This window comes from Mesocricetus auratus, unplaced genomic scaffold (assembly GCF_017639785.1).
Source record: "Mesocricetus auratus isolate SY011 unplaced genomic scaffold, BCM_Maur_2.0 Super-Scaffold_100014, whole genome shotgun sequence".
Taxonomy (NCBI): Eukaryota; Metazoa; Chordata; class Mammalia; order Rodentia; family Cricetidae; genus Mesocricetus; species Mesocricetus auratus.
This window is the reverse complement of record NW_024429197.1, coordinates 7563450-7581054: the sequence shown is the minus strand read 5'-3', so window position 1 is coordinate 7581054 and position 17605 is coordinate 7563450. Positions and strand designations below refer to the sequence as shown.

General features: G+C 45.6%; 1 protein-coding gene and 1 long non-coding RNA gene across 3 annotated transcripts; both read right to left on the bottom strand.

Annotated features, from left to right (window-relative positions):
• Positions 1 to 588: 588 nt before the first annotated feature.
• On the bottom strand, positions 589 to 3575 carry Pnrc2 (proline rich nuclear receptor coactivator 2). 2 transcript variants are annotated; one of them, XM_040756357.1, is made up of 3 exons: positions 3393 to 3575; positions 2562 to 2766; positions 589 to 2157 (listed from the first exon to the last, which is right to left on the bottom strand). In XM_040756357.1, exon 3 carries the CDS (start codon positions 2137 to 2139, stop codon positions 1720 to 1722), a length of 420 nt encoding a protein of 139 aa, XP_040612291.1. In that variant the 5' UTR covers positions 2140 to 2157; positions 2562 to 2766; positions 3393 to 3575; the 3' UTR covers positions 589 to 1719. The 2 variants fall into 2 exon arrangements, with proteins under 2 accessions (XP_040612291.1, XP_040612292.1); XM_040756358.1 differs by having other exon boundaries at positions 2562 to 2762.
• Positions 3576 to 9328: 5753 nt separating this feature from the next.
• LOC121143892 lies at positions 9329 to 16860 on the bottom strand. The gene is made up of 3 exons (XR_005881183.1): positions 16493 to 16860; positions 15605 to 15810; positions 9329 to 9593 (listed from the first exon to the last, which is right to left on the bottom strand). It is a non-coding gene; the product is annotated as an uncharacterized LOC121143892 (long non-coding RNA).
• Positions 16861 to 17605: the final 745 nt, after the last annotated feature.

The window sequence follows — 17605 nt, the reverse complement described above, 5'->3', positions numbered from 1 at the left end:
GTATTCTAACGTATACATCAAAAACAAATGTATAGGCAAAGGCAGAAGAAAGATTTTAACATTAGCTTTGATCACAGAATTATACTAAGACATCAAATGATAATTCAACCTTTTCCTCCAAATACTTCCTGCATCTTGCATGAAAGTATGGCCTTCATGCGGCATTGATCAAGTAATTTAAAGCGCTTTTACGTAGATCTGCCCACGGAGCCATTATACAATTGCTGATTACTTTCAGACAAAAGTCTCCATGTAGCCCTTGCTGGATCTCAGACTTGATCTCACTCCCTTTGCCTACACATTCTAAAGAATTTTTGCTAGTTTGAATCCTGACAATTTTCTGTGAACTGTCTTAAACTCAACATTGGTAAGGTTGCACAAGTTTGGTTTTATCTTTTACTATGAGCACTGCAGGAAAGGAAGTTTAATATATGGCTGGGTATGGTGGTACACACCCTTAATCTCAGCATGCTAGACAGACTCAAAAGAAGGTCCAGTTTAACAAACAGTAAGCAAAGCAGTATTCTCACATACCAACAGTCATACCCCAAGATTAGTAGCCGCAAATCCTTAAAATGAAAACGATCATTGGGGAGGAAAAAAATTTTATTTCTGAATTTTGCACTTCAAAATCATACAATTTTATAGACTTGTCCCTTAGGATACTTAATGTTTGATTTGGGCAGTATTTGTTTTGAACTTAATTGACTATTTTGCTTATAAGCACTGAAAACTTTACACAAATAATCCTAGGTCACTTAATAATTTTAGGATTTGATAAAGTCAAAATTAATCTCTGTATTTAAAAAGGTGGAAAGAATCTTAAATCTCTAAAGACAGGAAATGTCTTAGCTTACAGCCTTTTGATACAAAATTTAATACAATAATAGATTTACTTTGTATGGGTCACAATCTGGTCAATCACATCAGTACACTGGCACTTAAGCACAAGAGCAATTTTTTAAAACTGGAGACCTCTAAAATTAGGCCATAGTATTAAAAAAAAAAGTCCATGGTCTTACATTCAGCAAATTCACACTAAAAATAGTCTTTTTAGAATAAAGGCCAGAAAACTTTACATATGTTACAAGCGTATTACATGTATTTACATGGCTCTTTTCTTCTGTAGGTATTTAATTTTCACATACACAACTCCCTGCAAAGCAAGCTTTGTAGGGGTGAGTCCAGATCAGTAGCTTTGTAGGATGCTATCAAATAAAATTTTTCTTTGAAAGCTAGTCAACAATTTGATTGAAAAAAAATTTGGTACATAAATGCCTGCCCACTGCCTTTAGGAAATGACCACTGGGCCATCTACTTAACCTAATTCTAATAAGCTCCAAATGCCCTTTACACATTTACCACAAACAGATGAGCAGCTACTTACAAAGATGCCCATGATGTTATGGTTTGGGTCCCTACATGTAACTCAACTGTGCACCTTCTTTGCAGTCTTTGTATATCTCAGCTAAATGCTTATTGTCTTTTTTTGTTGTTTCGGTTCATGTTAGACAATAAAAAAGCTAGTTATTGATCCCCAAATCTAAGCTTCAATTAGCAAAACTACCAAGTAGAATTAAACTATCCTAATACTCCATACAGTACATAAATGTCTGTTTATACTTATAAATTAGCAGTTTTATATAAAACTTCCCTAAAGTCAAACCTTAACTGATGGCTGTGTGAATATCACAAAATTTAAAAGTAGTACTTAAGATTTTAAACCTGGACTTTAAGTAGGGTTTTGAGTTGAAATGTCATTATTTCCTTATCTGAAGGGCTCAATGAAACAGGAACCCAGTGGCTGGGTGGCTTGGGGAGAACACTTGGTGATGGTGGTTCACTAAATTTGGCTCCGGCATAGTTTTGGTTAGCTTGAGGCTTAAAAAGCAAGCTTGGACTTGATAAGCTAGCATTCCAATTGGAGTTGTTAGCGAGGCTCTTGTTCTTTCCCCCATTCTGCATGGCCTGCCATGCAGCTGCCGGTGGACTGTACCCATGTCCTCTTTCTTTTTTCTTGTGAACGGTCTTCATCTGGGGATTCTGATCCTTGGTCTTCTGTCTACTGTGCTGCTGTTGGTTCTTACTAACATTTCTAGATTGGGGGGCTGGAATGTTATACCTCTCTCCACCACCCATCTTCAGCTTCTTTGTCACCTGTAAGTAAATAAATGGAAACTAGTAAAATTCCACATGTCCTTTTTGAAGTTCCCAAAGTTCCAATTCTAGTAATGTTAATAAAGAAAATAAGGCTAGCTGTCATGAGACAGGCTTGCCCCAACAGACTATTTGCCTCAAAAATATTGAAGCAAGTTTGAAGTCAAATACCAGCTGTTTGTGAAAGCTAAATAAAATTAACGTACTTGAATACAGCCTAAGAAAATGACCACCACACTTAAATTCACCATCACCCCTTTTGGGCAGGGTCACCTTACACCAGACTGCCCTCCAACTTGAAGCAGTTTTACCCCAACCTCTTGAGTGCCTGGACTGCAGGGATATAGCATGGCTCCAGTACTTAATGGTTTAGAATTGCATCTATCATAAAATAGTATACACACCTTTCAGTCTGCTTTTCAGATTGCAGGATTTCCACTCCTTGTCCTCTTCCCTGCTGCCAAGCCCAGGATAAGAGATGCTGCTTTCTGCTAGATCCTTTTCTTTGTCTCAGTACATAAGTTTTCATGAGCCAATCTGCTGATTTCAGCCTAGGAGCTGAGGCCAACATCGAGTCTCCTCAGCACACAAGTTTGAGAGAAGTCCTAGCTAGAAAAGGAAAGATAATTACTTGAAAACAACCCAAGAAAGTGATCGCTTAAACACTTAACTTTCCACATAAGTAAATGGCTACCAAGGTTTCTAGAAGATACATGAGACCATGACTTTGATCTCATAAATGTTAACTTAAAACTCTTGGCGATGTCTTGTTGAGGCCTGTCTACGCGTTTTAAAGTCAAACTTAGAAAGCATTCTCGCTTCTGTGACCACATCAAAGAACTAGGGACCATGTTTTTTTAAGTCTGGGTTTTCTGCTTCCAACCCCACACACTTCCACACCAAGGCTCTTCCCAACAATGTACACAGTGCTTTAAGTTACGACTCTACACTCCCGGTCCCGAAACGAACGGTAACAATTTTAACCACGCACGCCTTCCTAAAGTGAGCAGTCATCGAGGTTTTTCACAGTTCTAATCAGTCAAACTAGCAAATACACCCTCATTTTTGTCACAAGGTCCGCCCTCCCTGCCACCTGAAGTACGAGCCTCAGGTTCGCTGCCTATGGCCCACGGCTCAGCTGGGGAGACGCGCAGCCCGACCCTGCTTCCTCTTCAGCACGGCCAACAATGGGGCCGGCCCGCGGTGGCCAACATGGCCGCACCCGCCACACTCACCGACTTCGAGTTCGGGCGGCAGCGGTGACTCCCTCTCGACCTCCAAGCCTCCCTCCCTTTCCAGGGAGAAACGATGCACCGATCAAACACTGCCCGCGAGCAAGTCACAGACCCCAGTTCCGTCTTCAACCAAGCTCCTTCTACCTTTTCCGACAAAATGGAGGCCGCTGCGAGCGCGGAAGAGGGCCGGCGCTTCCGCACCCAATAGGGACGCAGCTCCGCGCGTCGCAGCCAATGAGACGCCGGCCACCGCCTGTTGCTGGGGCAGGCCGGACTAAGTGCGGGCAGCCTGTTGTGGTGGTTTGAAATCCTGCGGGAGGAGCATGTCGGGAATAACTGCCCGGCCTTGGGAGGTGCGCTGCGGAGCCTCTCCCGTGGGCTGGCGGGTGTGTGCGGCTGGTCGCATAGCCAGGTTTTTTATGAGTAGAAAATACCCAGCTGCTTCGGTGGCCAGGCCCCTGCCCAGCTGCCCCGTCTTTGTTCCTGGTTCTCTCTGCCCTGCAGTCGTTTAGCGGCCCCCCAGGCTGCAATGGGTCGCGTCCTCCCCACCCAGAGTCCTGCAACCATCAAGCACACGACCCTCTTCTCTTCCTTCTGCGTTCCCCCTCTGATCTAATTTCGGGTTTTCTGCTGGACCTGAAACAGTCACCACCATCAGGGTCGGCTTTTTCTAAACACAGCGCTGGCTGGTCCCTTATTTTACATCTTTATTTTTTTACCTTGTTTAGTAAGTGGGGAAAACCGGGGAGGAAACAGATGCCGCTCAAGTATGACAGCAAGGCTCAGGGAAGAAAGAAGAGGGACATGTTTTGTTTTGTTTTTGAAAAAGAAAAGTCGTATGTATCCCAGGATCAATGGTTTTAAAGGTGAACACTAAATTCTATAAATAATTCTGAGGGTAAATGATCCAAAAATCTATCGATTTGTGCTGGGTGTCTTGGCTCATTCCTGTAATCCGAGTTTCTCAATTTCCAGATCAGTCCAGACTACACAGCAAAACTCTTGTCTGTCTCAACGAAACAAAAACATTTCATTGGCTCCAAATTGTGATGCGGTTGCCCCCAGAATTTTGCAGCCCTGTACACGTATATCATGTGTGCTTACTCTGCACCCCTCTTATACTAGACTTATACTTATTTCATTTCATCCTTACAGCAATTTTAAGGACAAGGTGCTGTTTGATACCCATTGTACCAGGGAAGTGTCTTAAGATTCAGAAAATCTCAGTGGGTACTATACTTCCGAGCTTGATGCTGCAGTGAGATTCTAGAGCCTAAATTCATGTACCGTAGAGTGTTTATTTCTTCCCTGTGCCTAAAAGGTGCTTGACCTAGAGGACACATAGATTGTTGCTGACATTGCCAGGGAGTTGGGTAGCATGAAGCCTGTGTCTTGCCATCTTGCGGAACTGCTCTCTCTCTTCAAGGTGGAAGTCAGACTATTTTTGCTATCTGTAGCTCATTCGTTAATAGCTACCAACAGCCACCAGAGTGCTGAACTGGGGACCGTGTGTGAAAAATACTGCCTCTTCAGAGCATCTGATCATCCTGTCTGCCTGTCTGATTCCTGTTTTATGTGTTTGTGTATATGGATGTCTGCATTCCATGCTTGCAGTGCCCTGGCATGCCAGAAGAGGGTGGCCGACCCTGGATAAGGGTTACGGATGAGGATGATCTGCCTTGTGGGCGCTCGGCCTCTGCAAAGGCCACGTGTGTGCTTAACCACTGAGCCATCTCTTTGGTCTCCATACCAACCTTTAAAAAAAATGCCTTTAATCCCAGCACTCGGGAGGCTGAGGCAGGCAGATCTCTGTGAGTTCAAGGCCAGCCTGGTCTACAAATGGAGTTCCAGGACAGCCAGGGCTGTTACGCAGAGAAACTCTGTCTCTAAAAACAAAAGAACAAAAATCAGTTCCACAAACACAATCCAGTCAGTCACTGGTTGTCAGTTCAAGTAGAAACATGTTAGCCAGGCCTGGTGGCACACACCTTTGATCCCAGGACAGCCAGGACTACACAGGGAAAGCCTGTCTGGAGGGGGTGGGCGGTAGGTTAGGAGCAAATTGCTAACAAAGGTGGCAGTGTTTTTATTTCTTTCTATTTTTTTTTTCGAGACAGGGTTTCTCTCTATTGTTTTGGAGCCTGTCCTGGATTTTATTTCTTTTTGAGACCAGGTCTAGACAGTTGTGAGTTGGATGCTGGGAATTGAACCCAGGTCCTCTAGAAGAGCAGCCAGTGCTCTTAACCCACTGAGCCATCTCTCCAGCCCCAAGGCTGGGTGTTTGATTTAAAATATTTATTTAGCCAGAATTTATCTAGCTGGGACCGTTGCCACACCTTAGGATTATAAAAGTAAATGAAGTCTTACCTATCCACAGAGAAACTCTTGGCTGGAAAAAAAAAAGTCAGTGCCAACTACAGACATAAACAACCTGCTGATGCTAGGGAATTAGAAGTTAACCTGCCACTGCTGAGGAGGCTCAGCCTGAAGGTTTTCCCACAGAAGAATATTTTTGTTGTTGTTGTTGTTTTTCCTTTTTTTCTTTCTTTCTTTTTTCTTTTTGATTTTTCGAGACAAGGTTTCTCTGTATTGTTTTGGAGGCTGTCCTGGAACTCACTCTGTAGACCAGGCTGGTCTCGAACTCACAGAGATCCGCCTGCCTCTGCCTTGCTTGTGCTGGGATTAAAGGTGTGCACCGCCGCGGCCGGCGAATGTTTTCATTATTAATCAGTAAAAGTGTGTGTAGGGATAGTACTAAGTGGTGAAGTGTTGCTGTGAAGTATGAGGACCTGAGTTCAGAACCTCTGGGCTCAGACAGAAGTTTGTAGCTACTGTGGGAGAGAAATAAATGATGATTCTGGGAACTCACGAGCTGCAGTCCAGCCAGTGGACCCCAAATTCAGTTCAAAAAATAAAGTGGAGGACTCAGACATGGGCATAACACCTTTAACTCCGGCACTTGGGGGGCAGAGGCAGGTGAATCTCTGAGTTCTGGGTTCTAAGCCAGGCGTAGTGAGAGCCTGTGTTGATTAAAAAAAGTGAGGCTGGCTCAATAGCTCAGGTGGTATAGCCCCTCCTGCCACACCGGATGAGCTGGGTTCTGGGCCCAGATGGTGAAGAGAGAGGACAGACTCCCACAAGTTGTCCTCTGACAGCTGCGGCATCCACACCCACACACAACAAATGAAGAAACAATGTAAGCAAAGAGTGCCACAAGCCATCCAGGGAGGTCAGCGTCTGACCTCAGCAGGCACTCTTGGGCCTGCACACACATCACACACACAGTTTTGTAAACATTCGCCACCCAATCTAAATGGCAGCAGAATGAAAAGAAAGTGTTTCTAAAAGAGGACAGGCCAAGTGGCTGCCGGGGTCTGTTGTTCTTAGACTCTGGAGGGCCAGGGGAATTGGCAAGGACACCCTGTGGGCCACACCTTTACAAGTCTCTAGTCTACTAATTGGCTTGTAGACAGGTTGCTTAAGGCTTGTGCTTACTTCTTTAAGTTTGTTTATAAATTCGGGGTCCGTTTGGATGTCTGCAGGCCGGCCAGCTGATGGCCTGCCTCAGTCTGTCAGAAAATCCATACCTGCCAAAACGGTAACGGAGAGCACCAGCCTGTGGGTCTTCGAGATTCAGGGCTCTCACATCGTTACCAAACTGGTACGAAAACCCTCACGCACACCGTGCATTTGTTTCCTGGGGAAGCATCTGGGGCTGGTTGCACAAGCTCACACATTCCGGAGAACTTACAAGTCTATTGTCAGCCACGCCAGTCATCTGATTCTAATTACCAAACAGAGCACCGGAAGTCCGTGGGAAACTCCCACGGCTCTCACGATGCTCAGGGAGGGGTTCAGCCTTCAAGACCTTAAAGAACACGGCTGCCTGAGCTACAGAATGCCACTGCACCTTCAGGGTCTTGGGGGATGGGCCCGTGAGTGTTCCAGTCCAGTGTTAGTTCAGTCACTGTTCTGAGTGATTCTTGCCAGTCCCTTGTCATGGAGTCCCTGTTTCCTATGCAGATCTCACCTACACAGGAGAGAACATTTTCTAAACATCCTGGGTTATGTAGCTTAGGTCTGTTGTAGAAGTGGGTTGTTTGAACAGGACCTGGTGCTCCTCAGGCTGGCCTCAAACTTGCTTTGCTGCTGAGAATGGCCTTGAACGACCTCGCTGCTTGCACTTCCCAAGGGCTGGGATTACAGGTGTACACCACCATCCCCAGCCTACTTTATTTTCACTTTTAAAAACACTATATTGGGGGCTGGAGAGATGGCTCAGAGGTCAAGAGCACTGACTGCTCTTCCAGAGGTCCTGAGTTCAATTCCCAGCAACCACATGGAGGCTCACAACCATCCATAATGAGATCTGATGCCCTCTTCTGGTGTGCAGACATACATAGAGGCAGGATGTTATATTCATAATAAATAAATAAATATAAAACTCACTATGTAAAAAATAAAATAAAATAAAACACTATATTGTGGAAATGCTTCCCTGTATATACAAACATGCATGCATGATTATTAGTGAAATTTTATGCTATGACCATATGTCATTAATTTTACAGTCATCCAGTGTTTATAGTTTTCTGCTATTTATGCTGACCTGGATTTCCTTATAAATTCTCACCTCCTTAAATAAATTTCCCTAGCCGGGCGTTGGTGGCGCACACCTTTAATCCCAGCACTCGGGAGGCAGAGGCAGGCGGATCTCTGTGAGTTCGAGGCCAGCCTGGTCTACAGAGCGAGTTCCAGGACAGCCTCCAAAACAATACAGAGAAACCCTGTCTCTAAAAACCAAAAATAAATAAATAAATAAATAAATAAATAAATAAATTTCCCTTAAATTTCCAGCTATGAAAATATCATGTAGTCGGGCGATGGTGACGCACACCTTTAATCCCAGCGCTCCGGAGGCAGAGGCAGTCGGATCTCTGTGAGTTCAAGACCAGCCTGATCTACAAAAACTAGTTCCAGGACAGCCTCCAAAGTCACAGAGAAACCCTGTCTCAGAAAAGAAAAGAGAAGAAAAGAAAAGAAAAGATCTCGTCATGAGGTTAACATATAGGTTTAAGTCCTGGCTACTTTTTTGTCAACTTGATGCAAGCCAGGGTTGTCTAGGAAGAGGGAACCATAACCAAGAAAATGCCTCCATCAGAGTTGTCTGTAAGCAAGTCTGTTGGGCATTTTCTCAATAATTTCGATGGGAAGGCCCAGCCTAATTTGGGCAGTTCCATCCCTGGACAGGTGATCCTGGGTTGTATGGAAAAACAAGCTGATAGTTCCAGGACAGCCTCCAAAGCCACAGAGAAACTCTGTCTTGAAAAACCAAAAAAAGGGCTGGAGAGATGGCTCAGCAGTTAAGAGCACTGACTGCTCTTCCAGAGGTCCTGAGTTCAATTCTCAGCAACCATATGTTGGCTCACAACCATCTATAATGAGATCTTTTAAAAAAATCTTTAAGCCAGGCATTGGTGGCACATGCCTTTAATCCCAGCATTTGGGAGGCAGAGGCAGGCGGATCTCTGTGAGTTGAGACCAGCCTGGTCTACCGAGCAAGTTCCAGGACAGGACAGATTCCAAAACAATACAGAGAAACCCTGTCTCGAAGAAGAAAAAGAAAGAAAGAAAGGAAGAAAGAAAGAAAAACCAAAAAAAAAAAGAAAAGAAAAGAAAAACAGACTGAGCTGGGTGGTAGTGGCGCATGCCTTTAATCCCAGCACTTAGGAGACAGAGACAGGCAGATATCTGTGAGTTCAAGGCCAGCCTGGTCTACAGAGAGAGTTCCAGGACAGCTAAGGCTACCCAGAGAAACTCTACCTGGAAATACCAAAAAAGAAAAATTCTGTACTCCAGTCCCAGCCCTGGAGGCACTCTTTTTGTTAGTGATGGCTGCTCTTCTGACTTTGGGTCTGAAAGAAGAGCTGGTGAAATAATTGAAAGAGTTTTTAAAGGTGTTTTTAAGGTCACATACTATATATGGCCTCTTATACAACATGCCCTATGGGGCAGCTCTTAGTTCCACAGAACATGGAACTAATAAGGTCTCTTGATTCACTGAAATCAACATCTTCCTGGCTGCCAACTTGTCAGCTGATAAGCTACAAACATCTGGAATTTTCCATGGATTAAAGCAGGCCAATGTTTTCTGTCTGGCTTCTGGCTCTGGTTCAGGAAGAGACTTTGAAAATCAAGATCCTGTGGACAAAAGAGCCCATATTTTACTACAGGAAAAAAATTAAATTTCCATTGTTTTCATAGATGATTAAAACAGCTTGACCTGGTTGACAGATAATGAAGCTTCCACTCTTGGCAACAGTAGGCAATGAGGGAGCCCACAGCTCCTCTTGTTCAAGGAAGTGAACTGACCTGCCAGGGACCATGCCACCCTCACCTCTCCTTGGGGGACCACCCCCCAAATGCTCCAGGCTGCCCTGAACTCACGACTCTCCTGTTTCAGGGTCCAGCTGTGGTCTGGGGACCCCAGTGCATTGAGCTTGGACTTTGCAATCATCTCTCCACCCTTGTCTGCTTTGTTGTCTTAGTTTTGTTGAAGGTGTCACGTGATATTCATGAGCATCGTCTTTTGCATACTCCAAACACACTGTTCTAAGCTGGGAACATACAACTCAGTGGTATATTTCTGGCCTAACATGCACAGGGCTCTAAGTTCAAACTCAGCACTACCCAAAAAACAAATATACTTCCTGGACAATAACAGTGAGTGCTGAGCTCTTTACTATGAGCAAGACTCTGTGCTAAAATATACTCCCCACTCCCACCCCCCCCAGACAGGGTTTCTCTGTGGAGCCCTGGCTGTCTTGGAACTCTCTCTGAAGACCAGGCTGGCCTCGAACTCAGAGATCCATCTGCTTCTGCCTCCTCAGTTGGGATTAAAGGTGTATAACACCACCACCCGGTGTTCAGGTTTTTTTTTTTTTAATGGGATTTTATTGGTGGTATTCAAGGCTGGAGAGGTCTCAAATATGAGAGAGTAAATGAAAGCATCCTGTCATTTTAATTGTAATCCAGGCTCTTTTCAGACACATTAAGGGAAAACATTAGGAAGATTACCACGAAGGAGGGAAGCTTCTGCTAGAGGCCACCGAAGCTAGCTAATGACACTCTTAGCTTTTCTGTTGGTTGTTTGTACATTCCAAAAGATTTGCCTACTGGTCACAAAGCTGTTAGGTCAGGTAGAGAGGAGGTCAAGAAATGCCTATCGTGAGGGCTAAAGAGAGCCAAAAGTAATTTGGCTCTGACATTCCAACCTCTCCACAATTTTGATTCAGTTTGTTTATTGTCTTTTGAGACAGGATCGAATGTGACCCAGGCTTGTCTTGAACTCTAGATGAGGCAAAGAATGACTCTGGCCTTCACCTCACATATGTAGGGACTACCAGTGTAGGCTGCCAAATCCTGCTTTTTCATTTTTCTTTCTTTTTTTTCTTTTTTTTTTTTTTTTTTTTTTTTTGGTGACAGAATGACAGAGCCCCATTGGAACCCAGGCTGACCTACAACTCACTATGTATCCCAGGCTTAGGCAATTTTCCCACCTCAGCCTTGGGCATAACTCAGAACAATCCCCTTCCTTCTTCCCTTTCAAGCTGAACTCTGTAAGAACCCTAGGCTGGGTCCGGTGTTGCACACCGGGGATCCTAACACTAGAGTCAGAGGTAGGAAGACGGTGAGATCAAGTTCAACTCTCAATACATAGCAGGACCCTGTCCCAAAAAGCAAAACAAAAGCACCTGGAGTGGTGATGCAAACCTTTGATCCCTGTATTTGGGTCACAGGAGCAGGAAGATGAGCCATCCTCAGCTATTGTGGAATATTAGCTTAAGATGTGTTACATTCGGAGCCGGGCGTTGGTGGCGCATGCCTTTAATCCCAGCACTCGGGAGGCAGAGGCAGGCGGATCTCTGTGAGTTCGAGGCCAGCCTGGTCTACAGAGCGAGTTCCAGGACAGCCTCCAAAACAATACAGAGAAACTCTGTCTCAGAAAAAAAAAAAAAAAGAAAAGAAAAGCTGGCTAGAAACAAGCTAAGGTAGGGCATTCATAAGTAAGAATAAGTCTCTGTGTATTTATTTGAAAACTAGGCAGCAGGCCCCCAGTGAGTAAAAAAACAACAAAACAAAAACAAAAACCAAACAACACTCAGCTTCATAATCAGCTTTGAGACCAGCCTGGGACATGTGAGAAAAAATGGAAGAAAGGAGGAAGAAAAAGCCCCAAGGAGTTGGTAGAGTGATTGTTTAGCAAGCACAAAGCCTGCGTTCCGTCCTCAGCTCTTCCTGGTGGCGCATGCTTTTAATCCCATTTGGGTTCGAGATCACGACCATCCAGGTGGTGGTGGTGCTCGCCTTTAATCCCAGCACTCGGGAGGCAGAGGCAGTTGGATCATGACCAGAAAAGATGGTTCAGTGGGTAAAGGCATCACAGCCTGAGTTTGATCCTGAGGACCCACGTGGTGAAAAGGGAAAAACAACGCTCATAAGTTGTCCCGTGACTTTTACGCAGTTGCTTTGGGGTGCTCACACTCACAGGCACATTTATCCTCGACCATATAGTAAGACCAGTCTGGGCAACATGCCAGCCTCAACATGGGAAAGAAAGGAAAATAAAATAAATAAATCAACAACACAACAGCATCAGTTCAAAAAGCAAAAGCAAAACAAAAAACAGCGCACTGTATTCTCTGTGCAGGATGGCTGCCTCCACATCTGAGAGCTGGAAATGTTGCTCTTGCTCCCTGTTCTCATTTAGGACTCAGTTCTGTGATATGCAAAGCCTCAGCTGACTGCTGGGAGCAGGAGAGTCTCTCTCTCTCTCTCTCTCTCTCTCTCTCTCTCTCTCTCTCTCTCTCTCTCTCTCTCTCTCTCTCTCCCTCCCTCCCTCCCTCCCTCTCTCTCTCTCTCTCTCTCCCTCTCCCTCTGATGTTGCACTAGACCAATAAATTTGAGAAATGCTCTTTAGATTAGGTGCACCAATGAGCAGGAACACAGTAAATAGTCCCCCTTCCTTAGGTCCCCAGGCTTGTGGGTATTTTCCTGATGGACACTCATAGGCAGCTGCCTCAGAACATCACCATCTCACTCAAACTCCCCCGAGTTTCTGGGTCAGGTCACACGCAAAAGACAAGTTTCTACAGAGTCTCTAGTCCTGAGGGATTTCGGCTTTCAAGTGGCCCCACCTCTCCGTGCCCTCCCCAGCAGATTGTGACTCTCAAGAATGGGGCTGGGAGTGGCTGCCAGAGTCCTGAGAAACTCTCCTTCCTTCGTGACCACCCTGGCAAACTCTCTGGAAAGAAAATATCGGGTTAGGTTTAAAGTCCAAAATAGGAAGCTTGCATTAGAAGCACTCTGGAACATAGGGGATTTTAAAATGTATTTTTAAGGGTGTTCTATATTTATCTTGTGTTCATTAATGAGTGGGGATAATTGGCTCAATGCTTCAGCCTAAGTGGGGAGGTATCCACTTAAATGTTTCTCCTGGGTCCCATTTCAGCCCCTGACATTGAATTAGATGTTGTACAGGTTACAGAGAAGGGTTAAGACAGGGGCCTGATCTGTGAGGTAGCACAGCAGATAAAAGTGCTCGTCACCAAGCCTGACGTTCAAGCTCTGGGACCCTCATGGTGGGAGGAGAGAACTGACTCTCAAGGTGTTTTTTGACTCCCACCAGAGTGCCATGGCATGGTCAGTGGTGGAGTACACTTTTAATCGCAGCATGCAGGAGGCAGAGGAAGGTAGATCTCTGTGAGTTTGAGGCCAGCCTGGTCTACAGAGTGAGTTCCAGGACAGCTAGCACCACACAGAGAAACTCCGTATTGGAAAACAAAACAAAAACAAACAAAAGAGCTCAAGACAGCTGGATATGGTGGTGTACCCCCATAATCCCAGCACTCAGGAGACTGAGGCAGGAGAATTGCCGAAAATCCCAGGCTACACTACATGGCAACAACCAAGCCAGCTAGAGCAATATAGCAAAACATTTACATTCATTTTACCTTATCTGTGTGTGTGTGTGTGTGTGTGTGTGTGTGTGTGTGTGTGTGTGTGTGTGCGGCACACATATGTGCCGCACACATGCTCATGCACCTGAAGGCACCCACCAAGGCCAGAATATGGTATCAGAGCCCCTAAAACTACAGTTATAGGTGGGTGGGAGCTGCCTGGTTTGGGTGCTGGGAACTGAACCACAACAAGAGCAGAAAACACTTTAAAAAGACATTTCTTTGTTTAATTTATGTGAGAATATTTGGTCTGCATGTATAGTATTTGTACCACATGCATGGGTGATGCCCACAGAGGTCAGAAGAGAGCATCATAGACCTCAAAATGGGAGTTACTGATGGTTGTGAGCCTCCCACAATTAGTAATAATAATATGAAAAAAAACAAAACAAAAACAAAATAATTTTAAACAATAGTGAAAATGAAATCTGAAAAACTACAAAAAACAAAAGATAAAATTATTTGTGACACATTATTTGTTTTGCTTTGGTTTGGTTTGATTTTTCAAGACAACAACTTTGGCCATCTGTGTCCCCCTTGTGTTTACACCTCTCTATGCTGTTTGCTTCTTGTTGTCTTCTTTGCATTGAAAGATCTATTGTTGGTGTGTGAGTGTGTGTTTTCCTAGCGATCAGAGGACAATTGGTGGAGTCTGGTCTCCCCTTCCACACCTCTTGGGGCCTAGCACAGCTCAGACACAGCCAGCAGGTGGCAGCATCTCACAGGACGAGAACTGGAAAGGCTGGGTCTGAGTCCCTAACCTGTGACTGACAGGAAGGAGAGCGGCCCCTGTCAATCTGGACAGGAGACAAAGGGGAGAACCTGGGATGCCCTTACTGACCACGTGGGCCTGAATGGGTTCAAGGCCAGCAACAGCCCCTCACTTAGAAGCTGACTAGATATGTAGATCCCTGTTCCCATCCCCCTACCCCCAGCCAGAAGACGGATTAATAATAGTCTGTGGATGAGCCAGGCTGTGGTGGTGCACACCTTTAATCCCAGCACTGGGAGGCAGAGGCAGGTGGATCTCTGTGAGTTCGAGACCAGCCTGGTCTACAAGAGCTAGTTCCAGGACAGCCTCCAAAGCCGCAGAGAAACCCTGTCTCGAAAAACAAAAAATCAAGCAAACAAAAAAAGTAGTCTGTGGATGGTTTGATAGGTCAGGGGTGAGTCAGGGGTGTGGAAGTTTTAGCAGTACCTTTTCTCTCCAACTTCCGCATTCTTGGAATGGGGAAATTTAGACCAGATGAAGGAAGTAACTTGCCACACAGAAGCTAACTCAGGGGTGTTGGAGGTGGAGGGGGAGGGCAGCTGGGGAGATGACTCAGCAGTTGAGAGAGCTTGCTGCTCTTCCAAAGGACCTGAGTTCAGTTCCTAGCACCCACATGGCAGCACACAACCACCTGTAACTCCTTCTGGCCTCCTCAAGTACTGCGTGCCACAACACACACACACACACACACACACACACACACACGGGTATCAATAATAAGATAAATCTTTTTAAAAAGAAAAAGAGCTGGGCATTGGTGGCGCACGCCTTTAATCCCAGCACTCGGGAGGCAGAGGCAGATGGATCTCTGGGAGTTCAAGGCCAGTCTGGTCTACAGAGTGAGTTTCAGGAGAGGCTCCAAAGCTACACAGAGAAACCCTGTCTTGAAAAAAAAGAAAGAAAGAAGGAAAGGAAGGAAGAAGGAAAGAAAGGAAGAAAAAGAAAAGAGAAAGAAAGAAAAAGAGAACTCAACTCTGAGTATCCCTCCTCCCTAGTTCCGACTTTGCTTCCTTGCTTTTTTTTTTAAAGGTTTATACTACTACACCCAGCTACACTTTTTTAAAAAAAGTTTTATTATGAATACAACAACTTGCCTCCATGTCTGTCTGCACACCAGAAGAGGGCACCAGATCTCATTACAGATGGCTGTCAACCACTATGTGGTTGCTGGGAATTGAACTTAAGACCTCTGGAAGAGCAGTCAGTGCTCTTTTTTTTTTTTTTTTTTTTTTTGGTTTTCCGAGACAGGGTTTCTCTGTATTGTTTTGGAAGCTGTCCTGGAACTCACTCTGTAGACCAGGCTGGCCTCGAACTCACAGAGATACACCTGCTTTTGCTTCCCGAGTGCTGGGATTAAAGGCATGGGCCAGTCAGTCAGTGCTCTTAACCTCTAAGCCATCTCTCCAACCCCGCTTCCTTACCTTTTAATTCCTTCACTCACTGGTACGCATTTAGCCACCTCTCACACCCTGAGCTGCAGTAGACAAGCAAGGTGTTGGCCAGCAGGTCCGTCTTTACCATGGGGCTTCCACAAGGCCAGGTGTCTAGAAGTCACTAGTTAGATCTTTCCCAGTTCTCCCCTGGTGTCTGTAGTTGCTTCTGTGGTGTTGCAGAGGTCGAACACAGGCTGCGGGGAGGGGGGGAGGTGGTCATACCTCTGCTTTTCTTTTGAAGGGCCTGAACTCTCCCACCCATTCCTCGATGTCAATTTCCTGTTCTTGGAAGAGCTGAAGCCACCATCCTGCCCTTTCCCAAATGGTCTCAGCCCCTCCCTGCACATCAGATCCCACTCAAGTCGGGTCCTCTGCCTCCTGCATTCCAGGCCTCTACTACGAGGTGTCAGTAGAATCCCCCAGCCAGGTGTGCCAACCAAAAATGCACACACACACACACACACACACACACACACACACACACACCACCACCACCACCACCACCACCACCACCCGGGACTGTCCCACAAATCACCTAAGTGACATTAGTTAACTCTCCACTTTAAATAAAAACAGTTTCTTCCAGGCCTGGAGATGGAACCTAGGGCCCTTGCCTGCTAGGCAAGTACTCTCCCATGAGCTACATCCTTGGCTCTGAGTAACTATTAGCACATGATCGTCTCAAACACTTCGTCATATTCTCATACTCTGAAGAAGCCCTGGCCCAGACCATCCCTCCTATTGAGATGACCTCTTGTGGTGATCATAGACCAGAATAGAATGTTACCACACTTAATTCTGTAGCTGTAGAGCATAGAAGATTATAGTAAAACATTTTATCTGATGACAGCTGTAACAATGTATCCGGTACAATACCTGAGTGTCTTCCAGAACTGGACATTAGAAACACACTTCTTGGGGCTGGGTTAAGATCAATCTGTGGAGTGCGTATTCTGCAAACATGAGGACCTGAGGTCAATGCCTGGAGCCCACATTTAAAGGGGGGAAGGTGATGCAAAGTCGACTTAGCAGTTAAGAGCAATGGCTGCCGTTCCAGAGGGCTCAGGTTCAATTCTCGACATCCACATGGCTGCTTGCAATTGGCTGTAACTCCAGTCCCAGCAGATGCGGAAGCCCTCTTCTGATCTTTGAGGTCACCAGGCACACGTGATGCACATACATACATGTGGGCAAAACAGGCATACACATTAAAAATGAATAGTAAAATAAAATAAAGCCAGGTATGGCCGGGCCTTGGTGGCGCACACCTTTAATCCCAGCACTCGGGAGGCAGAGGCAGGCGGATCTCTGTGAGTTCGAGGCCAGCCTGGACTACCAAGCGAGTTCCAGGACAGCCTCCAAAGCCAAAGCCACAGAGAAACCCTGCCTCAAAAAACCAAAAAAAAAAAAAAAAAAAAAAAAAAAAGATAGACATCCTTCCCTGGTGGTCATCAAGGACTTGGACTTGAAAATATTTCCCAGACCTCAGTCCTCAAGGACTTGGGATCATTCCCCAGACCTCAAGGTTCTAGGCGGGTCACAAAGTTCAGCCAGGGGACAGACGTTGCCTGAGACAGATAACAAGCCAGTCAGCCAGACAGCCACAAGCGTCCATGTTTGCATGAAGGTCTGGCACCAATTTCCAAACTCCCCTTGTACCCCCACCACCCTGTTTGCAGTTTTAAGCTTTAAAAACTCGCTGTAATTTCTGCTCAGGGTTCACTCCTTCCTAAAGTTGCTGAACCTCAGCGCGCTGGCTTATTAAAAATCCTCTTGCGTTTTGCAACGAACTTCAGCTCCCTGGTGGTCTTTGGGGCGAGGGTCCTAAAAGAAAGACAAAAAGGTCTTTCACTGGGACTAAAGGTGTGCGCCACCACGCCCAGCTTCGTAACTTGCTTTTGATCATGGTATGTGTCACAGCCACAGAATGAAACCAGAACAAGCGCCCACCTTTCATTCATGTACTCTGCCAACACCTGCAGGCATTTG